General features: G+C 41.2%; 2 protein-coding genes across 4 annotated transcripts in view; both read right to left on the reverse strand.

Annotated features, from left to right (window-relative positions):
* Window positions 1-859: 859 nt before the first annotated feature.
* Window positions 860-21,187, reverse strand: LOC117487953 (transmembrane protein 151B). Of its 2 annotated transcripts, none has more exons than XM_034136745.1 (6): window positions 20,801-21,187; window positions 11,902-12,237; window positions 10,000-10,134; window positions 9,718-9,857; window positions 9,438-9,477; window positions 860-8,837 (listed from the first exon to the last, which is right to left on the reverse strand). In XM_034136745.1, exons 1-6 carry the CDS (start codon window positions 20,867-20,869, stop codon window positions 7,608-7,610), a joined length of 1,950 nt encoding a protein of 649 aa, XP_033992636.1. In that variant the 5' UTR covers window positions 20,870-21,187; the 3' UTR covers window positions 860-7,607. The 2 variants fall into 2 exon arrangements, with proteins under 2 accessions (XP_033992636.1, XP_033992635.1); XM_034136744.1 differs by having other exon boundaries at window positions 11,902-12,240.
* Window positions 21,188-23,317: 2,130 nt separating this feature from the next.
* The window catches only part of spag17 (sperm associated antigen 17), a 43,901-nt gene continuing 40,482 nt past the window's right edge, over window positions 23,318-26,736 (reverse strand). For both annotated transcript variants that reach the window (XM_034136761.1, XM_034136762.1), the window contains 9 exons: window positions 26,480-26,591; window positions 26,198-26,237; window positions 26,004-26,068; window positions 25,330-25,466; window positions 25,019-25,197; window positions 24,759-24,819; window positions 24,532-24,679; window positions 23,576-23,746; window positions 23,318-23,487 (listed from right to left, as the gene is read on the reverse strand). In XM_034136761.1, coding sequence (XP_033992652.1) covers window positions 23,459-23,487; window positions 23,576-23,746; window positions 24,532-24,679; window positions 24,759-24,819; window positions 25,019-25,197; window positions 25,330-25,466; window positions 26,004-26,068; window positions 26,198-26,237; window positions 26,480-26,591 — 942 coding nt within the window. In that variant the 3' untranslated portion in view covers window positions 23,318-23,458. The remainder of the gene's footprint in view (window positions 23,488-23,575; window positions 23,747-24,531; window positions 24,680-24,758; window positions 24,820-25,018; window positions 25,198-25,329; window positions 25,467-26,003; window positions 26,069-26,197; window positions 26,238-26,479; window positions 26,592-26,736) is intronic.

Raw genomic sequence — 26,736 nt, forward strand, 5'->3', positions numbered from 1 at the left:
ATGTACATGCACTGGATCATACAATTCCCATAATCCAACTGTCTTTTGTTGTTGTTTTATATGACTAAGATTACCTGAATGATTATCTTTATTTTCTGCAGCGAGGGGAACCAACAAACTACAGACTGAGTTTGACTGCGATGTAGTCTGGAATCATGGGAGTTGTTTCAACATCACTGCGATAATTGCAGAAAGCTGAATTATACGCAGAAGTCTACTACAGAACAAACAAACCAGGTGATCATCATCATCATGGTTTTATCATTGAAAACTATAAATAAACCAGTTTTACTCTAAAAATCTGTGTTTCCTCTAAGCTAGCTGGCATTTACTCACTTAAAACTTAAAATCCAGACATTGAAAATTCTTCATCTGGCAAAAATAAAGTTAAAATAAAACTAGATCAAAAAGGTATGGTGAACAGAATGTGAATCAAAACTGAGTAAAAAGTCAATTTTAGACGCTAACGCTAACACATGGGCAAAGCAGAGGAGATAGGAAACTTCCTCTCAAGCAGAGAAAACATTTAACACCTTTTTTAAAGGATGAGTATTTCTCCACAGGGCGAGCACATGGTGGTTGAGTGCCATTAAAGATCTGTAATTAACAGAAAAGAATAAGTATTTTTTAATAACAAAAGTATTGCATTATTTTAGTCTAGAGAAGATGCTCAAGCTGTAATAAGCGCAATTTCTGTATATCATCCATTTGTGTTAATGCATCACAAATGGTTACCCACATTGAGAAGAGCTGGAGAGGTCAGATAAACAAATAAGAAGTTATTACTGCCCAATTTGATCTTTAAAATAAAAAAAACATCATCAGGTTAACAAGAATCCCACAAAACCAAACGCTGGTATACCAAGCAGGTTGACTTTATTTGCATCTTCCATGATAATTAGTTGTCATCATCATTGCAGGAGCGCATCAGTTAACAGTGTTATTGCCTCCAGCTCCATTACCCCCACTGTCACCATCCACTCAAAGGAAATAATTACATTATCTGAAACAGGCCAGTGACAACAACTATACTCTGGTGTGATATTGACAATCTCATTATCAGTTACATATTAATTAGCTTAAATACTGAGGACATTTTTGCTCGACGGTGCTTAAACAGTGCGCCCATTCCCGGCTCCACTGTGTAAGACAATAATGCATTGTACGTGACATTATTGTTCCATAGAGGCTGCATGTACATAACGACTACATTGTGGTTACACTTCATTTGTTTGACAGCTCACAGGTAATCCAGCAGCATTACATATTTAGCAGGAAAGTAAATGGGCATCCTGAAACGTCATGTGACGTGATCATCTCTGGACAGCTGCTGCTTTTACAAGCTCAGACACTACTTGAGGACTTTTAACATGAATATAGTTTTTTTTTAAAGCTTTATCGTCCAATGGTGACTTGACAAACAGTCAGGTGACGCAGCACATATTTAAGCAGGGTGTAACTTCATCAGCCACTGGTTCCCTTTCTCCAATTATGATTATTAAAATCCAAACTGACTCTAATCTGACCCTGATCATAAAATTAGCCTTGACCCAGACACTGAATATCAGTTAATTATACTGACACTAATGTATCACTTAGACATAATGTTATCAGCTGAATAAACAGGCGTCATCCCTGCCATTGTAAAGCATAAGACAAGCCATACTTGTGACACATTGTAAAACTAAATAAAACATAACGTTTGAACAAAAAATAAAAATACTTGTGCAGTAGTGTTTGTTCAATCTTGGCTGCTTTTTTTTTGTTCTGAGGGAGGCTTGTAAATGCACACAAAATCACATTAAAGTGTCTGAGGTCACACCCTGAATTCTTTTAACTTTATATAAATTACATTAACTGTCAATAAATCACAAGTGTCTGTTTGTTTCCTGACAGTTTGTAGTGTCCGCATTAGACTAAAGCAAAGTCCTTTCTAAAAATCAAAAATGCAGCTGGAGTTCATGTGATCTGGAGTCAAACCAATTCTAAACATGTTTTTTTACAGTGTTCGACAAACTCGGTATGACTGGACTCGTCCCATGAGAGAAACAGTTACAGTATTGACAACAATACATTGGTCATAATTGCTAGAGCATTGTAAATGGTATTCGAGTGATAACAAGAATGACAGCAGAATTGTTGTGCCAACGCAAATGGGGCATTGGAGACGGATGTGTACTTTAAAGTGACCTTTTCAAAAAAGAAAATCACAAATCAAACAAGACAGCCAGAGAATGAGCTTGGAGGTTGATATGCAAATTGCCTTTTTCTAACAGTGTTGTCATTTTTATGACTGAAGCTCCCATTGCTCGTGGTTATAATTTCAGAAAGCTGCTTAGCAACATCAACACGTCCAGCCACAAAGCGGGGATATGGGCGATATTGCTTTGCAACACATTCAGTGACAGTTAAAGGAAAATAAGATCAGTGAATATAAATGCACAATCACATACAGCTGCACTGCTCTCTGCAGGTTTAAAGGGACAGTTCACCCCAGAACATTTGAAAAGTTCCTACTCACCTCAAGCTTTGGATTAACATAAGTAACAGGGTCACAATTCTTGGAAGACACATTAGTGTTGTATTTTTCAGATTTATTCTTCTAGTCCCATTAAATTGTAAATCTTTACAGGCGATATTTCAAACACTCTGCAACGCTAATCAAAGAAAACTAGTTTTAAAAGCACCACTACAGGTGAGAGGAAATTCTTTTGGGGAGTAAACTGTCCCTTTAACCTTTTAGCCAGCACCTCTGCTCAGTGATGTCATAGTAGTTGCTTCACTAAAACATCACTGTGTGTGTGTGTGTGTGTGTGTGCGCGCAGAGAGCAGGACATCAGCTGTTTTCTACCCTGTTAGATTCACTGTTGTTTACCCTCTGAATACAATACATCTCTGCATTGCAACACTTTATAAGGCTTTGCTGCCACCTAGTGGACAGAAACACAACACAACGTATCAGACACATTCTGGGAGGATTTACTCAAGAGCTTTTTTCAGTTTCTCTCCCGAGTAAAACCAGCCTTTTGTCGCTTTGTGTAAATGTTGAATCATCTCCACCTGTACCATCTGCTCGTCTATGTTCATGTGTGTAAGCCTAGGCATTATCTGTTCTAATTGTGTGTTTTGCTTTTGCTTTGGCATGATGGATGTGTGAGAAAGACAGCTTGTGTTGACACAGGAATGCAGCATAAACTGAAATCCTGAGCGAAAAGTTGGCAACGTCGGACACAAAGGCAACAAAGCAGGACAGCTCCATGCTTTCAGTGTGTGTGTGTGTGTGTGTGTGTGTGTGTTAAGACTTTGCATGTGTGTGGCTGTTATGGGTTGATGTTACTCTAGTCTAAAATAAGCTGTTATAATGGCTGCTTTATGGCTGTGGCTAAACATGCAAGCGCGCATGAGTGTGTGTAAGACATCATGGGCACAAAGCTCTTGGCACACCTGAAGCGACTGAGGACACACTTTTGACACACACTGATAATAAAGCAGTATAAATATCCAGTCGCAACACATATGAGTGAAACACACAAAAATGATTAAATAACAAAACTCCAAGCACCCAACGCATATTGGAGGCTCAGTAATCAAAGGCTATGGGAAGTGCATTGTCTGTTTTACAAAAATTAAACAAATAAATAAAAAAACAGCTAAGAAATAAAAAAATCTGAAGCTTACAAAGGCATTTGGATTTAAGACATCACTTAATAACCTGAAATAATGTCTAATCAAGTATGCAGATGATATAAAAGCAGCACATTACAGACTGAATTGTATTTTTCTGTTCGTCAGTTTTAGTGGCAAAGTATTAGGATAGTTAGGATGTTTAAATTGAAGCTCACTACATGTGATTTCCAATTTAAGTGGCTATAAGAACTGAAACACACACGCATAAACAGAGTGAATGAATATGTGTGGAAGCAACTCTATCAAATTAACAGAAGTGTGGTTCAATGCTTTTTAGTGCTTCTTTTTGTTCAGGGACATTTATGGAGATGTTTTTATCCACAAGTCAAGAGACTGAGATAATAATATATAGCTGTAAAAATAATTGTCTTTTAATCTCACATTTTCTTCTTTTTAACGGCTGCTTAAGCAAGTCATTTTCCAGTTGTCCAGACACAAAGAAACATCCTGGTTGCTGTCCGTTTTCTTCCAGTAATTATTCTGTCCATTTGTCTCTTTGTGCCCACTCCAGATTGATGTCCCCGAAAGTTACGGAAGATCCAGAATGTGTGTGAATGTGTGTCAGAGTGTGTGTCCCGTACAGCAAACCAGGCCGTGCTCTACTTTATTGAAAGAACGTTTCCTGCTGTCTCTGCTGAATCCAGGTTGGGTGCAAGGATCCATATTTACGAAGCGTCTGAAGCATTGCTCTTTTTCAGGAAACTCCTCATGTAGGATATTTTTCTCCAACTTTCATTCTTTAAGTGTGCTTTTTCGTCTCTGACGGAAGCAGTAAGAGAACGAGGGAGACCTTCCATCATCACAGAGTGGCTGCGGGAACCTCAGGGAATGGTACGAAATGTCCAGCTAACAAGTTGAAATGCTTCTTGCTATTGCAGCAGGTTTAGTGTGCTTTGTAAAATATCTGCACTGATGGTGGTGTTGTCTGTGCCAATTGTCTCTCCCTGCCTGAAGACAGAGCTAAACCCTATGGATTCTTTATCTACACGAGTCTGAAATATCTACATTTCACTTTTTTGTTCACTGCTTTTTGCAATGGCAGAAAGATTTGCTACATAGCCGTTAGTTAGCTACTGCACGATAGCTGTTATTAAGTTACATGCATCTCTATGCCGGCTAACTTTTAAACATTTTATAGTGAGAGCACTGTTACTTATTTGAAGGTGATTCTTCAAGAGGAGGAGGAAGCAGCATGGCACAATGTGGCATGAGTAAAGGGCCGTCTACACCGAGAAGGATAACCATAAAGACAACTGTAAATATAAAACTATGATGAAAGTGGCAAAAAATATATTTTGGATCACTTTAAGAGCGATTTGATGAAGGATTAAACACTAACAGCCAGTTCAAATCCATCCGTAAATGAAGTGTGTTTGTCACACACAGGAGGGGGATTAGTAAAAATCTATTTTAGGACTTATTTTTATCCGTAATTCAAGGTTCTTATTACAGAATCTATGTCCCTCTCTTCACTTCCACAGTGTTGACAGATGCAAATCACTAGCTATTTTTTAAACTTGTCTAATATTATTATTTGTGTCCTTTTCGCTCTCTATGCAACAGTATCCCTTGTGGGGCTCCAAACATGTTATTTTTGGATGTGTGGATGCTCACAGTGTTTATAGTTGTATAGTCATGTTTCTCGGTGTGGACGGCCCTTTACTCTATCAAAGGGCTGGGCTTTAATGATTTGTTTGTTGGATTTATTCCACTATTGTTATCAACAATGTTAACGTCTGCACAAAGCGATTCAACCTCTGAATGATCCTTGTCTGTTTTTTATTTTAGGAGTATACCAGCTGAGCTCATGTTTGACTTCCCATGCGGTCCAAAATGACATAAATGAGATTAAGAGGTGATTTATCATGCGTAAACACATACAGTATTGTGTTATATAGTACCTTGTTTTTTAGGAAGGTTATTGTCATTTTTTTCTCATTTTACGCAAGCCTATCTTTGGCTACAACTGTTTAAAACTAGAGCACAACTATACAGGCTTAACTGGTGGAAAATCCCACCCTGTGTTAGCAACCTGTCAGTATCTTAACATTTTTGTTTATTCTGTCTCTTCGATAATATTCAGACATGGGGAGAGGTTTTTAAAAACTTTATATAAAGTGTGATATATCTGCTTAATAAAATCTGATGGTGGAGGAGGAATCCTCGCCGAGAGGAGGCGTGATTTGTGGAGTGAGCGAAGAGGAAATCTGATCTGAGGAGCAGAGAGAGGTGCAGCACTTTACAGAAGGAGGAGTGGTGATGGCAGAGAAGTAGAGGAGGGAGAAGGATGTAGTGAATCAACTACGGTACAACACCCTTTCACCTTAATTAAAACACAATGTGCTAATTTCGAGAAGAGATGTTGCCCCTAATGATTTGTGTTTCAAAAAAGCAATAGATGTGTTGCTCCCAATGTCACCTATGCACTATCTTTTGGCATGTTTGGAGGTGAGGAAGGAGAAGAGCAGAGAAAATGGAGGGAGGACAGAAGATGGGAGAGGAAGCCATCTCTCCTCTTCGTATGGAGTTTTTTCTATCGGCTCCATATCGGTAATGGATAGAGAGTGGTGCGGAAGCTAATGGTGAGGTGAGGAGCGAGAAGGCATGAAGAGGAGGGAGGAAATCAATATTTCTCCAATCTTATTATAATGTTACAGTTGCTCGACAGATGCCGTGTGATGTTGTAAAGTGAATCTGTAAAGCCTGATTTGTCGTCTGTGTCTTTTTTTGGGGGGGACTATTTGAATACTATTTGATTTCCTGATTAGATTCCAGATCAGGGTTGCTGCTGCTCCTTCTTTTTGTGTTTCTCTCCTCCTCTTGAGGTGATCTTTAAATTAATGATTGGATTAATCTGGTCTGACATGGTCCGTTTGTATTTGACTATTCCTCTCCGCCTATTGTTGTTAGAATGTTATACTCTCCTCCCTTGCCATTTTCTATTACCTTACATAATTGTTTCTCTCCTACTTCCTCACATTGCATTAGTAAACCCTTTGTTATGTCCTCTGACATATTTAGAAGTTCTTTCTGTATTTCATCTTCTAAATGAGTCTACCTCAAAGATGACCCACTCCGTTACTCCTCTCACTCCTGTTCTTGCATAGATACATCTGGAAATATACATTCCCATGTTTTCAGTCTTTCTGTTATTCCTCTCGTTCTCAATATCTTAGTGTAAAGTCTACAGTTTTCAAGTATTTGGCTTCACTCATATTCTGATGCTGTGTTCACACCATATACGTAGATGAATTTAACATCGTGTATGTCACGTGAATTTGAACACGTGAATCACTCACAACATTAATATAAGAAAAGTTCATCCTTTGTTAGGTCTGTACGCAAAAGGACAAGCAAACAACTTTTTAAATGCTTTTTTGCTTGAATGGAGTTTGGATTGATGACGAGGGCAATGCTAACACTTTAGCTGTTCCATCATCACTAAGGCATACATATGTCTGTACACATGGATTTTCACATACTGTTAAAAGTTGAAATGGTATTACCTCACCATCATTTAAGATGTTTATTAGAATCTTAACACTTACAGGCTTTTCACCTGAGAACATTGCTACACATTAGGTGTGAACACAGCATCAGACTTTGTATGATTTTGCTGTCAGCTATCATCTCATCTGAACTAGTGCGTTTCCGGTCTTTTACTGTATGCACCATACATCTTCCCATCTCCCCTTGTTTCATTGGTTATTCTGTTTCACACAGCTGCTCTTACCTCTGTAATGCTTTGTTCTTACTCAATCATTTCTTTTTCCTGTAGTTCTTTCAACCTCATTCTGTTCTCATTTCATTCATTCCATCCTACAGTATCTTATTGCCTTCACTCTTTTCTTTGTGTTCAGCGCGTTCTTTCATCTCCCTCGGCCTCTGCCCAGACGTGAAATCTGTTTTGTTTTTTATCGTCACATGTCGTCTCCACCGTGGCAGCTCTCCTCTCCATGTATGATGAGGACGGGAAAGAAGAACGCGTCCTGATAGGACGGAGGACGCTCCCTCCCTCCCCCTTCGCTCTCCCTCCCCTCGCCTGCACTGTCTGGCTCTGCGTCTTCATCTCTCTCTCTGCCTCCTCTTCCCTGATCCCGTCTCATCACTACCACTGCTGCTGCTGCTTCCTCCCCCTGCTGCTGCTCTTCCTCCTCCTCTTCATCCCCTTCTCCTTCCAGCACTCCTCTGGTCTCCTCGTTGTCCTGCCTTGAACCCAAACCAAGGAATCCTCCTCCTCCCCCACTGCTTCCTCCCCCTCCTCCTCCTCCACTCCCTGCTCCATCCTCTCTGCTCCCTCCCAGCCCTCCTCCCATGCTTCTTGAATGAAACAGGCTGTTCGGGCGGCCTGTTGCCAGTCTCCCCAGAGAGAATCCGCTCCGACTGAGCACCAACCGTCCCCCGATACCTCCTCCACCCCCCTGCCCCGCTGCCCTGATGCCTGCCACGGTAGTGTTCAGGAGCGCTGTGTTTCCCATGGGGGCCCGCAGCCTGGAGGGCAGGCTGGAGCTGGACGTGGTCCTCCGGCAGCGGGGGCAGCTCTGGAGGAGGTAGGCCGAGTTGAAGACAACGGGCAGAGCGAGAGGAGGCGGGTTGAGCCCCGTGCTCGGGGTGGAGCTTGCGGCCCCAGAGATGGGCGTAGAGGCGGTGGGGTTTGTCCCCCCGCTCATTTCCAAGTCCATCAGCAGGGCTTCAGAGTAGCTCGGCACCATCTGTTGGTTACAGCGGATGTGCCACTCCAGCTCCGTCATGTCCACCGTGTTGACCCGAGAGATGGCTCTGTAACTCGTCCCGTTGATTCCAGGATGGAGTCCATTCTCAGTCCCTCCTTCAACCCCATCCCCTCTTCCTCCCCCACCTGGCCCTCCTACACCCCCACCTCCTCCGCCACCATCCTCGTCCTCACCAAACAGCTTCTCCACGTGGTAGTGGACGTACGCCGTGCGATATTCTGACACCACGCGCAGCGGCCAGGACATCAGGAAAGCAGAGGCCAGCCAGAAGACTTTGTGCCGGGAGAACCAGGGCTGCCGGGTCGGGTCAGGGAACGCCAGGATGTGCTCACGGAAATCCACGTTCTTCAGGTGCATCCCCTCCCTGGCCTCCATGTAGTCGTCGAGTCCCTCGTTCTCCCCGAAGAAGCGAGCTCGCTTTGAATAACAGAAAGAGGATGTGCTAGAATTAGAATTCATTAACAGAGCATTATCTCCAAAGCTCAGGAGAATATCTTTAACCTACTACTGTATTATTTTATGGTAGTTTATGTTTAAAACTAAAAATATTTTCACAACTATCACATCCATTATTCATTACCCAACAGTGTGAAGGCCAGACATGGACTTCACAATACTTGGATCAACTTCTTAACTGCACCTACTACCTCATCAAGTGTTCATAAAAAATGTGATCAATTATTAAGCTGGCTAGCTACAGCTGAATCTGCCAGCAACAGTTGTAATGACAGATTTAAGTCAATAGTTGCTGGCTAGAAATAAGAAGCCTGCTTTTCTCTATCTCTGTCCAAAATCAAGAGATGATTGTTTCAAAGAAAGACATTCGAGTGGTAAATCTGCCATTGTTGTCGCAGATGTGCAGTGAGTGGAAATCCTAAGTGGGCAAACAATTGAAAGATAACACTTTGTGCTCTGGAAACTAGGGTTGACCTTATTGTATCACATTTTATAGATAAGACATTCTCTAGAAAATAAATAAATATACTAAATATATTAATTTGTTATATCTTGTCTTACCTGGGTGAGGTAGGCAGCTTCAGCACGTGCACTGGAGAAGCTAAATAGCACAAAGATTTGTTAAAAACGTTCTTAGCCACCCAAAAATAAGGATGTGTGCACAATGAATGGGGGAAGGTACATAACAGCAGGGACAAGGGGATTTTAAGAAAAAATAAAACCCAATAACCTGACGAAACAACCCCCCTGTTTCATAAAGGGAAATAATAATAAAAAACAATACAAAAAACCCATCTAATTCCAGTCTCCCCTCCAGCTGTGGTTGGTGGGGGTGTCTGACCTGAAACACTTGGTGAAGCGGAGGCGGACCGCAGGGTGCAGCTGCAGGTCCAGCAGCTCCTTTGACACGTCTTTGACTCCGTAGCGGCCGTAGTCAAACTCTGAGCTGGAGGCGTGAGTGTTCACCCGCTCATGGTACACCTGGAGGGGGGGGGGGGGGGGCAAAGTATGATGTTTGTATTCCTGCACACAGGGATGCAATATTTCACTAGGAGAAATTAAGATTCGCATATCAGTTGTTTTAAAAGTTTAAAAGAGTATATTTACATGAAGCTCCCCTCACCTGTGTGGTGGTATAAGCGTCTCCGTTGCGGTACCTGGTCACCTGTCGGGTCCTCCTGACGTAGTGATAGCTGATGGCCTTCCACCAGATGCAGGGTGTGGCCTGCTGGAGCCTCTGCACACGCTCGTACACCTCCTGTGACAGAGAATTCATTCAAGACACATTCAAATGTATGTTCCTACACCTGACTTTATATGGTCAAATTTGACAATTCACAATAAAAGAGGGTACATAAAAATGCCCTTCTGCTCCCTTATGAGAGAATAAATAAATAACACAATTAGGGCTCAAAGATTACATGAAAGAGATAGTTGAAGTTATTATATAACAAACAAAGGACATCAGCATTTCCTCGAGACAGTGTTCTTTTTTTAGGACTGGATTCAAGTTATTTTGAGAAATATTTTTTATTTCAATTCAATTCCTTCTAAACAAATCTGTTGAAAACGAGGACAAACAATTTAAGATGCGACATTGCCTGAGCAGGTTCATCTTATTTGCATAGATTAGAGTTAAATCTGGTGCAAGTCAGGCTCTGCCAGGTTTTGTTTATGTTTTGTTTTTTTAAATCTCTACGCAGATCAATTAATCATAAGATATGTGCCCCTGACAGTCTGGACCAACGTAACAAAACATGCTGTTTTTTGGCAGTAGCACATATCTAAGATGAACAGTAACCAATGTGCTCCTGATAAAAGACAGAGCAGACAAGGATAGATGAAAGAGAGACTGATGCCTCTGGGTCTGCTCAGTTCCATATAAATGGGCAAAGACTATTTTAGGAAAGAAATTGAAAGTGTTCTCTCCTCTTGAAATGTTAAAATTCCTGACTGAACTACAGGAAATTAAGCCCTTATTTATCTTGATCAGCAACTGTCTCAGCAGACATTTAACACATCACCATCAATTTATGTACACAAGCTCTTTATTTAAAGGCTGACACTATCAGTTTCAATGAGTAAACAGATTCTGCTGCTTAGCTCAAGGTCACAGAGCTATTCCTAGACTGCAGCAGTGAACTCCACACTCTGCTGGGTGCTGAACGACTGATTGAAATTTAATGGAAATGTCAATACAGCCACCGAGCAATTTTTAATTCAATCAAATCAAAAGAGATAGAATATTTTTTTAAGGGAATTTATGTGTCTATACACCATTATAAAGTGTTGTAATCCTGAAGAAATGTCTAGAGACTTGGGTAAACATTATTTTTGGTAAAGATCCCTACAAAAATGTTTTTTTCAATGGATAGGAGAATAATGATGTCACCCTCTAACATTGCAAATCATTTCAGAATTGCAATATCAGACAAATAATGACATTTAGATATGTTAACAAAATCTTCCAACATTTTTGTAAGCTATGAGGCCCTCTCCTATTATGCTATTTTTAGGCATATATTATGGGTCTCAGGTATATACAAATATGTAAAAAACATGTCTATGATATGTTTTGCTCAAAATGCCAAACAGATCATCCATTTTAGACATCCCTCATATCCCTTTATTTAAGCCCTGTTAGAGAACTTGAAACAGTATGGAGCTCAAATGCTTTCTCTCTTGCGGGTTTACCACAAGGTGCTGCTTGCTCATGCTCTCTCCAGTACAGGTTGGCTCTGAGTGTTAGCGATGCTTGCTAATGTAAACAAAGACCATATTACGTCCAAAACACGTCAGGCATTGTTTCTGATAGTGCTGTGGGTCCACATTTTTTTAAATCATATCGGACGCAAATCTGGATCAGCTCCGTTGTACCCCGTTTTTAGAGATTTGGGTACGGAGGTAAAGAGAGAGGGTTTTGTATTTTGACACTGGGGACACATATTTATGTATAAAAGACATAAAAAAGTGCATTTTGCATTATAGGTCCCCTTTAATGCTTTTACTGTTTTTTCCCACAGACCTGGAATTCGGCATTAGCCAACATTGCCGTCTTGGAGAAGCAGTGCCAGCACTCCACCAGGTAAACCACGTAGAGCATCGCCAGGAATGCCAGCGGGATGTAGACGTAGCCGCTGGAGCACGGGCTTTCCAGGTGCAGGATGTCGTTGTAATAGGCGGCCGAGGTGGCGTCGTCATCAGAACCCAGAGGACCGGAGGAGGAGCCGAGGACGGGGACGCGACACAGAGCGCACCAGGCCAGCGTGGCGAAGCAGCCGTACATGAGGAGGGTCAGGAGGAGGCACTTCCAGTGAGACTCCCGGCACAGGGAGGAACCAAAGGACTGCTGCACCGGACGCTGCTGGGGAGGGACAAAGAGAGGGGGGGGTTACATAGGCGTTAAGATGCTATCAAACACACAATTCATTTAAACCATTGAGAACAGGGGTCTCAGGTAAATTCTCCAATGCTCAAAGTTCGGAGGGCATTGCAAATAATATATCTTGCTGTACAAGTCTTTTTTTTCGATTTATAAAGCACTTTTGGTTTTCTTTTTTGTATGAAAGTAGGGCTGCACAATTAATCAAAATCTTATCGAACATCACAATATGGACTGGTGCAATATGCAAATCGCAGTAAACCCATTCGTTGGATAAGGCAAAATATGTGAAAATATGTGAAGGTCTCTATAGTGGTGCTGCCAGTCCCCGCCAAGTCGCCAACAAACAGTCATTTGCAGACTTCATAATAAATACTTATGTTGAATGTTTTTGTCAACCCTCTCATATTGTGAATCATATCAGAATAGCAATATCAGTCAAAAATAATTGCAATTAGGTATTTTCTTTCAATTGTCCCCCCATGTATAAATCGTGCTATATAATTAAATAAAGCTGTCATTGTAAGCATGTTACCATGTGGATTTTAACATTGTGCTCATTTTGAGCCCTAACCAGTTTCCCATGCTTGTTGGATGACTGGAGCAGGTTATTAATATTACTTTAAATCTCCACCCAATTAGAGTTTGGTTTTAAGCTCCTAATGCCATGATTAATAATAGTTTACAGGCAATCCTTTTGTTCTATTTTTGTTCCTATCCTAAAGCCATGTGTCACACATATGGTACGCTGTTTTAACACTAAAGTTAGCCATGAACCAGTCTGAGGTGTGCCACTAGATTTGACACTTTTCTACCTTCTCACGTTGACAGTCAAGATTTGTATGAATAATACAGTGTGCCTCACATTGTTAATATTTAAAACGGCATGCCAGGTGGAAATTATTTCAAGAAATACATATGTTTGTCATGGCAACACACACACACTTTATGCCTGCCTTTAAGTGCACACACACACACACACACACACACACACACACACACACACACACACACACACACAACACCACACACACACACACACACACCACACACACACCACACACACACTACACACACACACACACACACACACACACACACAACACACACACACACACACACACACACACACACACACACACACACACACACACACACACACACACACACACACACACACACACACACACACACACACACACACACACACACACACACACACACACACACACACACACACACACACACACACACACACACACACACGTAAGTGAATAATTTAGAAGAGAACGATATACTTCTAGACTCTTCTGAACTGACTGCACTCCAACATCAGCAGCGAAACACGAATGTGTGTGAGAGTGAGGGAGGGAGAGATGGAAAGCTTGTGTAGTGTATCACAGGAAAATGAAGAGAAACACAGCTTACACACACGCATACTGTTTGGTGTGTGTGTGTTGCATGTGTCCTCACCATGGCTCCAACTGAATGCGACAAGGCAAAAGAGCAACAAAGCAGATGACGAATAAAAAAAAAGAGTGAATGACACCAGTGTCCTCTCCTCCTCTCAGCCAAGTCCTGTCAGCACACACCCCCCACTCCCCCTCCCCATCTTTATCTCCCACTCCTTCAGTGCAGCCACAAATTGCTTTCCACTAGCAAATTTGACTGGCTGCGACACACACACACACACCGCCTCTCTCTTTTTTTTTATACTACTGTACGTCAAGGGCAAGTAGTGAAATGCTGCGTGAAGGACACCTCCACTCCATCACCTCCCTGCTACTCCACCCAAAAGCCCACACTGCGCACAACATCCCAAACATCTTTGCTTTCCTTTTGCCTTTCCTCTCCACATCCTCCTTCCTTTCCTTACGTAATCTTGTTTCTCCTTCCCCGAATCTTCCCTCCCACCTCCAAAGCATTTACTGTTTCCCAACCTCAGTCTCCCCTCCCCTCCGTCCTCCTCACCCCCACGTCTCCTCTGTTACATCCTCTCTCAGAGTCTGTCTCTAAGTGGATTGATTGGGCTAAAAGTGTAGAGAGAGATAGAGAGAGAGAGAGGGCAGCGTGAGAGAGAAACGGTCATGAACTTTTCATGAATGCAAGTATGAAAGGAAGCAAAAAGGAGAGAGGGATGGTGAGACTAAAGAGGCAGTAACAGAATGCACCTTTCTCCAGGGAACCACACTGACAAAATTGCCTCTATCTCTGTCTTATTTTGTCTGGCTGGCTCCAAATCCATCCTGTCCTTTTCCTCTTACCTTGTGCAAATAAATGCTGCCTAAAAATGTTATATTCTAGCTGCAGCTGACATTTTTATCTGCAGGTGTTGTGTGCCAAGTGGGAGAAAAATCAGACAGGAGTCAAATTATTCCTGCACGCACTTCTGCCAATCACTTTTTGTCAATTCGAGCAGTTCTCCCTCCCACCGGGGATAGGCAGATTTGCTCAAATGAGTCTGGAGATGGTCATAAAATAGAGGGCGACGAGAGATATACCACACACATTCCAGAGAAAACTGTTTACCTCATTTGGCTTACAAGGATATCTCAGCTCTTCATGCATTGTGAACACGAAATGATGTGTGCAGTTTACAGTAATCATTGTTAATGCGTAGTAGCTATTAGAGCATCCAGTAACAATGCAGACATGCATCATATTCAATTGTCAGAAGCAGCAGATTGAGTTGTTTTGTTCGAGAAGCGAAATCTCAATCATGGAGCAGCTGGTCGGTGATAAGAAAAGCACAAACCAACACCTTCTTTTCCCCAAGTTATTATTATTCTCAGGGACAGGCTAATCAAAACATCTTCTGCTTTCCCAAATTGAAAAGTGTAACAAGTCTATGTGAATCTCATTGAGAAGGTTTTTAAGAAAGGCCAGGGATTGTACTTAAAACTGATTTGGCAACACACTGACTGAATGAATGTAACCGACAATATATTTCATTTCAGTTTCTTTGGTACCAGGTCCTTTTCCTCCATATTGTTTCTTACTGCGAGTAGTACCCAGTGATAGCACCACGAGGAAAATGTGAAAACATCCACAACGCAGCACTCACTAAAAAGGCAAACACCCACACAGAGTAGTATCTGGTCTGGACTGCCTTTTTACAATTTCTGGGTGAAGTAAATGAAAACTCTGCTGTCTATTGGATGAAGCTTTGCTATCTTTAAATGGCGGCTTATGTAGGCAATCTCGTGTCACACATGTAACAACATTTCACTGACAAATCACTGGTCTGCAGCCTTATTTTTGCAGCCTTATTCCATGTTATCATTATTTGGAGGGATAGGCTAATCAAACTTGTGTATCCTGTTACCATTTATGTGACCTCTTTGCTTTTCCAAATTGAAAATCTTTCTGCGTAAGTAAAGCCATGCAAACAACCCCGAGTTTTGCAGACTGCCTTTTTAAAAATGTTTTATCAAGTGACAGCAAAATGGTGTTCTATTTGCGGTAGCTGTACTATTGAAACATTTAAAAATGCCATATTTTTCTGGCTTTCCCCTGTCGTGCAATTTCTCACTAACCAATCAGTAGTATGCTGTGATTTCACTTTTATCCAAGGCAACTTACATACACTTCGATGCCGTAGAAATGCCTAAGGGTGCAATTTTGGGTTAAGTATCTTGCCAAAGAACACTACAAAATGTTGACTGCAGGGGCTGGGGATCGAACCCCAAACCCTTTGATTAGTATATGCGATTTATCCCCCCCGAGCCACAGCCATGCACAGTGTAACACAGGGTAACACAGGGTAACTGAGCTCGTGACCTTGTGACCGATTGGGGTGCACTTTGGGCCAGATAAGTATTTGATATTACCCACACCACCTTCTGGTTTCAAACTCTGCAGCTTCTTGGTTTTCTCCTGATCCTCTTTCAGTTTTCTGCTGCCTCTAGTGAGCCTTGGCTCTTTTGTCAGGCTGCAACAGATCAAAGGCAAAGCTCCCCTCCCAGAAATCATCATGAAAAGAAATCTACACAGCCGGGTCTGGAGGGTGTCGACTCTCATTTTGTTATTCTTGAAGTTTGGGCCGCCTTTTTTGCAAGCTCTTTTGAAGAGCGTTGATACAGGGTGCTACTTACATTACTAATTCTTCATAAATGTTTCATTTATAACTTTAATTCAGTGTCTGTACTTCATCAGCGTCATTGTCTGGCAAGATGTTGCTGAGATGAAATGCTGATACTTTGACAGATTATCTCTGAATTCTATATATATTCCATGAGCATCCACAGTCACTAGAGACAGCCGTCTGAAGAAGAGTCCACGTAGCTGGCATGGATCTGTTACCAAACGTTTTTCTGGACAAGCATCACACACACCTTTGTTTTCAAAATAGCATTTCAGAGCATTGCTCGGAGGCTGAAGCTCCTGTGCATGCTGTAGTTATTTCCTGTTTCTACTTAAGCTGCAATTGACAGAGCCTTTGCATTAATGGGATCTGCTCCGGCCGGTAAACGTCCATAAACTCAATCATTAGCCTCTAATCTGGTCTTTTAGCCTCTGCTAGAATATGGTGCTAATCTGCCACATACTTAACTAGCTTTTATATACGTGTGCTCAGGTCAAACTTCAGTCTCTTAATATTTCCGTTATGCTTCAATAGGGATACATTTAGTTTAGAGTACCACTATGTAGAGTTAATGCTCCCTCCTATCTTTCCTACAAAAAAAACTATTAATAGAAAATTGCATTGGAATTTCTAAATGTGTCCACTGTGCAGAGATGTTCTTTTATGTTTGGCTAAATGTGTCTAATTAAATTGGTGCATTCCTCTCTCTCGCTCTGCTCAGACTGATTCAGCTGATAGGTGGGACTGGTGCAGCTATAATTAGCTACCGTAGCATGTGGGTGGCAAATGAAGTGAGGAAGTGAGGGCAGGAAGAAGAGCTGCTGGTGCCTGCAGTACACTGTGGAAAATGATGTGTCATTTTAACGTAATTGGAGGGGGTCAATTAGCCCGGATTCTACTAATAAATTGTTATCATTCAGATAATGATCAGTCATTATGCGCTCACTTTGGTAATCGGTTTCCTCAATTACATTTGTAGGTAGGGTTTGGGTCACCTATGTATAAATGAAATACAACTGAAAGCAGCAGTCAGCCTAGATCTCAGTTACATGCCGATTCTGACGAGCGGAATTAAAAAACAAAACATGCACAGAAACCTCTCAAACAACTCCTGCAGATTATTCTTTTATTCTACTGTTCATATGTATGACCATAAGTTTCAAAACAATCATTATTTTGCCAAAATATGCCATAAACTCTCACTTGAAGTTACGTGTTATACCTTATTAACATCTCATGACAAAAACAGATACAAGAGAAAAAAGAAAAGAAATCAAGAGCATTGTAAGAGTTGATTAAATAAATGTAGGTGTAAATCTTATACCTGGTATAAATGGTGAAAATTAAGTTTGGATTTAATTAAATGTATTCAAAACACTTGTAAATCTTACTTACATGTATTGTAACATACAAGTGTTTCTATAAATATAAGAGCACTTAAACGCATGTATATACTTGGAATTAACTATGAAAAGAGACAATATTTGGCTTTGTGTATTACACTCAGAAGGGATTTACAACAGGCAGAAACTTGTGTTAATTTTAGACCAAGTGTTTGAGCTTTGAATATCATTTTGAACAGATTCTCCCTGAGGAACCGGTGTTTTACATAACACGTCTGTAACGCTCGATGTCTCGTATCACCTACTCCTGTTTAGTAATTGAATTGTGATTTATGTAATGAAACATAAATTCTCTGTTAGTGAAGCTAATGGCCGTTCTACATTGTTCCCACTTCATGATGGCTGCTGTTATGTACTGTTATCATTCTTTATTGCAGCCTCCCTCCATGCTGGAGTTGATAGACATTCCTCATCAACAGTGTATGCATACTTTCATTTTAGGATTAGTCAAGTCTACTAAAGATGATAATTAGGATTACTCAAATCAGAAATTGAATTATTCTTCTCTTTCCAATATTTACATTTCTGATTGAATTGAGTGACTGTATAGGGCTCCTATTGGCATGGATATGTTCTGGTAATGTTTGTCATACTGCATATGTCTAATGTTAACAGTAGGTGGTTGCAAATAGAGCCACAACTTATGATTATTTGTATTAATCTGCAGATGTTTTCTATATTCATCCATTTCTGTCCAGAAAATGTCCATTCCAGTTTCCCAACATCCAGGGTTATGTCATTAAATGTGTTCTTTGTGAGTCCAAAACACAAATATATTTCCTTCAATGTTGTATATAAACAAAAAAAGGAAAATGTTATTAATAGCATAGCCTATTCCAACTATTCTAATTAGTGTTCTTATCGGTGTCAGAATGAGGGTTGGATACAATTATTGCCTCTTCCATCACCAGATGTTTTGTTATTACTTCTAATTTTGTTCTGGTTCTGGATTTGAAACTTTCATTAAGTCTCCCTCACACACATTATATCCGTGCATCCTCCCGTCTGTGCAACAGACCTGTCTGCTAATGGAAATACGTGCACAGACATACATATGAATCAAACATGGGATTTTAATATTAATAAAAGTGGCTCCACCTCATTTGTGATAATGCCTGTGTGAGTGTGCATGCATACTCAAGTGGGCCTGGGCTGGGAGTGAATACAGTTAAGTGAGACATGAGTGTGCAAATATTTGACAGAGGGAGAGTCAGAGAGAGAGGATGAAGCTGTATACTCCTCGGCAGACAGATCTAAAAACAGGAAGGAGACTGATAGGCAGAGATGAGAGAGAGTAATGGAGGCAGGGAGCAGATGACTGCATTCATTGCATTACATGGCACTGTCTGCACAGCAGGCATGGAGGAAAGACAGACGAGAGTGGTGGAATGAAGTGAAAAGCATTTACCAGGCGTTGAAATCTACATGCAAACGTCTTTAGAGCACCAATAAGCCCATTGCCAAATTTAATGATGTCAGTTTTATTCTGGTCAGGCCACTCTTCTATGTACTACAGACATAGTCGGACAATAAAAATAGAAAAACTCCTCCTGCCACTTATAATCAGTTAAAGATAATGAGAGTGTAATGTATTGAAGCCACTTGGGCAAGATCTAAAGTTCATTAAAGCCAAAACTCAAATCGACTATTCAATCGGCAGAGAATAAATGGCTGCCAGAATTAAACACTTGTGATCCTCTGTTTTCAAATTGTGTTCTTGCTTGGTCCATGCTACTCTCGTCATCAGGTTTCAAGGTGGTGAGATCATAGCTAACCACATCTTTAGCTATCATTGATACTTTTCCTGGCATATGCCTTACGCATTATTTTATCATGCCACCTCCTGTTTTTCTCGGTTTTCCATTATTAAGATGACGTGTTTGAATAAATGATGCTGCTTCCCAAAAATGGTAGTGGTAAAAGAGGAAGTGGTTTAGGAGGAGAGGATACTAAAGACTTGTGTGTGAGTTTTTGGTGGTGGGAAGGCAACGTGTCAAACTGTGTGTAAACATGAACATTTGCACAAGATGCCATCTCAAAGTTCAGGATAGAGCGTCAAAGATAAATTGATTTGTTGTCAAATTTTAAAGTAATTGCCAACCAAATTGGAAAAAGATTAATCTGTTTGAGCATTTTTTTAAGAAAAGAAAAACTAAATTTGTTCAACTCCAGCACCTTAAATGTGAAATGTTCAGGTTTTCTTACACCAATTTGAAATTAAAATGAACATCTTTGAGTTGGTAACAAAAAAAAACATTTGAAGATATCACTTTGGGAGAAAGTTATAGACATTTGTCAACACTTATACTCATGTCATAGACCAAACAACTGATTGAACTGAACAGATTAACCAACAATACAAAAAAAGTCAAGGGTCAGTGAAATCTGCTTAGGAGGTTTGGTTTTAAAGTTTGTCATGCATAAATATATAAACACTCCTCAGTGTGTTTAGCCAATTATAATGAATATCATAGTAAATCTCTGTAAACAAAAACATATGCTTACTGCTCTGAGGTGTTATTCTCACCATTCACATTGAATCAGGGTTATATTGGTCTGAAAGGTGTGTGTGGGTGATGTCACCCTCTAGTGTATTTCGATGGTGTCAGCTGGAAAATGAACACTAGCCTACTATACAGAAAAACACTAAAAGCATCGTTCCCAGGAGCAACGCATACCACTGAGCCGTGTCACATCAATGCTGGGGCTTTATTTCTACACAGGGACTTGGACTTCCCTCCCCTCTCTGTTTGAACCACAGCCTCATCTCAATTCAGTCTAAAGCCAAGGTCCTGTCCCGTGTCCTTGCTCTTGTGAAGCATCAAGGACTTCAGATAAAAACGCGACTTCTTAGCGTTTTTTGTCAAAACAGTATGTCATACATGATGCAGAAGTCACGGGTTGTTTTTGAAACGACAGGCAAATATCTTATATGTATTAACCATAGACTGTATATATAACAGGCTCTTGCAGGGGAAATTATGCGCAACTTTACGCCAACTGGACTGTTTCCATGAATGAAGATTGTGAAGACCGAAAACAACATAGGAACTACCTGCTCTCGTCCTGACCCGTCCTCCAAAATGGGCTCTTCAGCGGTGGCCGTCTCCTCCTCCGTCTGCATTTTCCCTCTTGCCACTCCTTCCTTCCTTAGAACCGGGCACAGGCAGCTCCCTCCCCGGTAACGTCCGAAGGCAGGGACCTCCCCGGCGGAGCAGCGAGCTCGGTCACCCCATCCGCCGCAAGTCGGTATCCAATTTCACGATGGCGGGGCCTGCGGCAAATAAGCATAGTCTACTCCGGGTTTGGCAGCACCACCTGCTCTCTCCCAGTCTCTCCTCCCGCTCAGTGTTTCTCCTCTGCCCGCTGCATCCTTCCTCTCCGGTCGAAACGTGACTTAGCGCCCAAAGTCAAAGCCGTCTGTCGCCCTCCCTGACACACCGTTTCCACTGCAGCCGCTCGCTTCTGCCTCTCGTGATGCTCAGCTACGAGCGTGCGTATGTGCACGTGTGCGCGCGTGACCGACAGCGCAGGAGAGCCAACCGGGGCCATGAGCTGCAGCTGCACTAATGAAGGAAGACGCTCGTGAGCACGAAGCTAATTACCGTTGGTTCAGGTCTGCGCGAGGGGGAAATATAGTAAATATATAAAACAGGAGGGTGACGTCATTATTCAACTTTGTTTTGCCAAGGTTGTACCTCGTATTGGGTCTCCGTTGACGTCATATACCAACATCCCCACCCCCATATAATATACACCTGAGCCAGGGCCGGCTCTAGACAATTTGCAGCCCTAGGCGAGATTTTAGCTGGCGCCCCCAGCCAGAGAATCGTACAGTAGAAAAGATAAAGATCAATAGAGTATCCAAGGAATACACAATAAAGTAAAATGCTTCAATCTGGTGCACTTTGAGCAGAATTACTACTAGATCTAGGGGGTACAACTCTAAAACACCCACATGAAAAAGATCGGTTTACATTTTAATAACCAAATAAGTATGTGAACATAAATAAATGTAACTTATTTTATTTTTGTTGTTCATTCATATCTTATTTTACCTATTTAACATTTATTTATTCATGCACATTTTTTTATCTCTCCAGTTTTAAACGATATTTTTGGTTACTGTCCTATAGTATACATTGAAATGATTTCAAACCTGTTTATCCCAATAATTATAAAGGAGTGCCTTGGAAATGTGTTTACATCAATTGTGATCAAACCGTTTGAGACCCACTGAGATAACTTAGACTAAAGTGAACTATCTAAACGTAAAGTCCTTTACCTGTTGTGCACCGACAGAAATGTTAAGGGAGTTTCATTTTCATGTTGTTTTGTCATTCATCATTTACCTGTCATTCCAGGCTTCCTGATTATCTACCTCGTGTGTCTCCCGTGCTCATCAGCACCAGCCCCGCCCCTGATTGTTTCCACCCGTGTCTTGTTGTCATGTGTTTAAATTCCCCAGTCTCCCAGTGTTCATTGTCAGTTCGTCTCGTCTCATGCCTAGGTCAGATCTATGCTCTCCTTGATACCAAGATGTTTTTGTTCCTCACTACGTGAGCGATTTTCTTTTGTTCACTTTTTGTCATCTCATCAAGAGATTAGAAAGTGTTTATTTCTGTTCTTCTTTTGAAAATAAAGTATCTTACAAATACTTTACCTCTGTCTCCTGGGTCGTGCAATTGGGTCCTATACCTCGAGTTTCTGAGTTCGTAACATTATCTCACTGAGCTGTAGTTATCAGCCTCTCAGTCTGACTGGAGAGGACTCTCCCTCCACATTATTGTAGAAACATCTTCTTCTTATATCCGTTAGAGCAGCTAGCACCAGATTCTAATAACAGCGCCGGTGCGCTCTTCTCTCTCGCTCGCTCCCACGCCCTTTGGCTGTGAGCTGCGGGCACCTGATAAGCCAACATCCCCCATTTTCATCACTTACAGCGCCCATCGTACAGGGCAAATTAAAAGTGTAACCGGGGGGAAAAGGGTGTTACATTTTCTTAATTATGAATATTGTTACATCAAGGCCGAAAATTAGGATGAGCACCAACGGTAAAAAAAAATGTGTTTCCCTCCCAGAGCTACCAGCGCAGCGCCTCCCCAGATCTGGCGCCCTAGGCGAACATCTATAACGCCAGTGCTACGGGCCGGCCCTGACCTGAGCACACGCGCGAGATACACACACGCGCACCCACTCAGGCACACATTAACCAATTAGCTAAATTAAAATGGGTAATTTTAAAGATGTCGGGAACATACATTATGAAAACATGTTTCTCCCAATGTTATAGAAAAACACAGATCCCGTAATTCATTATGAGAAACTGTCAAAAATAATGTGTGCATCTCAAATGAGTCAATCCCAACAAGTTTCTCATTATTTTGCACTACTAAGTTGTATGTTTGGGATAATAGTCATTATTTTCGACTATTAGGTCATTATATTGGCAAAGTTTCTCATATTGAAACACAGGATTCTTTTATTCATCACATGGCTTCATTTGCATCTTATTTTGTTCCTTTGATTGCAGAGATGGGCTTCCATAAACAACAAACATACTCACAACACCCTGATATAATTGCTACAATTATTTCAGTAACAGTTTTATTTGAAACATAAAGATCCATATAAATACTTCATTTATGTTGAAGAAAAGAGAACCGAGTGATATGAATGATGAGGAATCAGATGGGATGTTGATAAGTATTCTTCACAGAGGAGTGGTGCGATTGAGATGTCCTGAAATGTATAAACAAAAACTGGTTCAGATATTGTTACTACTTTATATCCACATCTGACATTTATGTTTATTTTATTAGATACAGACCCTTGTTTGCTGAAGGACTGGTGAAGAGGTTCCCAGCTGGTCTGTGGAGCTGTGCAGCCCCCCGTCCTACAGGTAGGCTGGCAGACAGCTGACGGACCCCCAAGCTTTTCTTGCTGTGTGTACTGCTGTGATCCTTGAGCCAAACATCATATAATCTCTCAGGAAGGATGGGTGAAATGATTTAAGGAACATCTTCTATAAAGACCACCAAGACTTGATGAATCTCAAAGCAACTGCACGTTAACATTCATTAATTCCGCTTTCTCAAAGGAATTTTCCTTATGTCACCAGTGATGTCAACTTGATTTAAAAAAAGCACCTGCATATTAAAGTGGACCTATTATGCTATATTTGAATAATATAGTGTAGGACCATACCTATATAAGGCATATTTATACTTTTTTTTTTTCAAAATACCAAATAGATCATGCATTTTAGCCATGCCTCATTTAGCTCAATTTGAAAAATGTTAGCTCTGTTTTTGCAAGGGTTGATTCTGTGAGCAACAGCACCATCTAGAGGCCTGGCATATGTACTACAGCGTCTCCAGCGCTTTCGAACGGCAATGCCGTGGTTGTCTCCTCCTGATTGGTGGAGTTGGCCCAATAGCCGTAGTGCCACTGTCCTGACGTCAGGAAAATGTTCAAATCTGGATCAGTTTTTATCAGATCTGTTGCAGCCCCTTTTTTTAGAGATTTGGGTATGGAGGAAAATAGAGAGGGTTTTGTTTTCTGACACTTGGTGAGTTCCCTGGAACACCGGGGACACATATTCATGTATAAAAGTGCATTTTGCATGATAGCTCCCCTTTAAGTAAAAGCAATGCTAAAAGGCGGAATACTGGCTGAGCCGAGTCATATGTTTGCTATATTTGCTTGCGGAAACACTTGTTTCTAATGACTAAGGATAACAATCTAAGTGTTTCTTAATAAGTGAGCAACTTATTGAGAGGATATTGGCAGTGACAGGCAGGTAGAGGATGTCTGTTTCAGTGTGGATGATGATATCTTCAGAGAGGTTCTTCTTTGGCTCCTCGTCTCCTGCTTGGACTGCACACATGGCAAACAGCTGAACCTGCAGCTCAACATGCAGACCTGCAGCCACCTGGACACACACACACACACACTTCTTACAATGTGGCTCCTTTAACACATGTAATCATTACACCCAGCTGGAAACTCACAGGCCCAGGGTTGTAGATGACACGGAGGCCTGTAGCAGCAGGAGGCTGTTTCACATGGAACCTTGCAGAGGGAGAGATCGAAACAAAAAATAGTTGCAGGTGAATGTTTTCCCTTTAGATTTGAAGGTGACCCAGACTCTCCTGTACCTCACCAGAGAACTTTTTTTTAAATCTCTGACACCCTGCTAATTATAATGCTGAAACTAAACTAATAAACTCATACTTATTTTGATTATTTCCTAGTCCATCTGGTGTCTTACCTGCAAGTGTCAGCACCCACGTTCTTCATCACCACAGTAATTGCAGAGGAGGTGCCCTCCTGCAGAGTGCCAAAGTCAACAGTGGAGGGGAGCAGCTGGAATCCCCTTGCTATGACACTCCGATCAGTCAGAGAAATAGTCCGACACTTCCTCCTCACCGGCTCCTCCACTGATAGGAACTGGGATAGAGTGATGTGTGAATAGTGTGTGTGCATGTGTGACAGTGCGTGTGACACAGAGAGAGGGGAGCATGTAGGTGTCTAGATATATAATGATGTATAATAGAATAGATTTTGGGAATGTTTAGCTACCTGTTGATTTGGTATGCTGCGAGGTTTAGAGGTGAGGATAGACGTTGGGAGTCTGACTTTAGTCCTTCTGAGTTTTCCAGTCACATCCAGCTGAACCGACTTGCTTTGCCCAGGTGAACCCCTCACACTGCGTTCCCCTGGATACATAGAAACATGGTCATACAGGCATTGATTTAAATGCCCATGACCTGCATCACAACCAATTTAGAAATAATCTGCAAATCAATGACTGTAAATTTAAGGAGGCGTTGAGATGCAAGCGGCTATTAAACATCAATTCAAATACATTTCCAACCAACATACAAGTAATGTTACATAACTTGTTGACACACAATATACTGTTTATACCTTATGTATACCTGCTAGAAAATATAAATCTTTAGTCCTATTTAGAACATGAACTTGGTTTTTGCTTTGCTAGCAATGTAGGTATTTGCACCATACCAGTGAGAAAATGCGACAGTTTAATGCACTTTGTAGCCCGATGACGCATGAAATATAATTCAGACTATGACCTCAAAATGTCCCTGATATATTCAGATGTATTTCTTGATTGATTATGCTGTTCCCCGTGCTTCTTGCTAATCTTAAAATAGTCATTTGAATTAATTCCGCCCTGCATTTGACAAAAAATAAAAAAATATATAAAACAACATGTTAGGTGGGGAACAAACCAGCACTGTGAGGCGTGGGGTTGCTGGGTCTTTCCTTAAGCCTCCTCTCACTTCCTGCTGCATGACTTAGAGCAAATGGAAACATTATTTAGACAAGCAATGTATGAGGAAGAAAATCAACTGATGTTTTGTGATTCACTGCTAAGTCAAAATCAAACAGGAAGAAGAACAGTTTATAACATTCTCTTTATTACCTTGCAGATTGAGAGGGTGTTGGGTTTAAGGGTCGTGGGGCTGCAAATAAAAACATGATATAACACAGTATGCATTTGACTGTATCTTCATTTGAATGAATGCACTCTTTTTAATTAATTTAATTGATACGGATGTTCTTTCCTTCTAAGACAAGCCAAATTGCCTGCCGTGGAAAATATCTATTTAGCTACTGTTTCTTTGTACAGATTCCCAACAGGACTCCTTTAAAATGAGTTTCATCTCAGTAGCTGCTGGTGAATACTGACAGTATAATAACCTACTGTTCTCCTGTGGGGCGTCTTTCAGGAAGTCTTCAGCACTGTCTGAGCGGGGGATCGGAGGGAGATCCATGGACAGACTCCTCATGTCTGGTGTTTGGTGCTGGAGAAGCTCCTGGAAAACAAGCAACACTTGTGTTTCTTGTTTTATGTTGTGCGTTTTTCATGTCAGAAAAGGTGAATTGGTGTGTGTTTAGCTTGAAGGATTTTTCCTAATAATGCTGCCACAATAGTTAAAGAAAATGTACTTCGGTGTATGC

This window comes from Trematomus bernacchii, unplaced genomic scaffold (assembly GCF_902827165.1).
Source record: "Trematomus bernacchii unplaced genomic scaffold, fTreBer1.1, whole genome shotgun sequence".
NCBI lineage: Eukaryota > Metazoa > Chordata > Actinopteri > Perciformes > Nototheniidae > Trematomus > Trematomus bernacchii.

Coding starts and splice junctions, on each gene's coding strand:
- LOC117487953 (XM_034136744.1), bottom strand. CDS start 20,869: ATGCAGACGGAGGAGGAGACGGCCACCGCTGAAGAGCCCATTTTGGAG. Junction 9,858..9,999: donor ACGCTTATACCACCACACAG/GTGAGGGGAGCT, acceptor CCCCCCCTCCAG/GTGTACCATGAGCGGGTGAA. Junction 9,478..9,717: donor CGCTTCACCAAGTGTTTCAG/GTCAGACACCCC, acceptor TGTGCTATTTAG/CTTCTCCAGTGCACGTGCTG.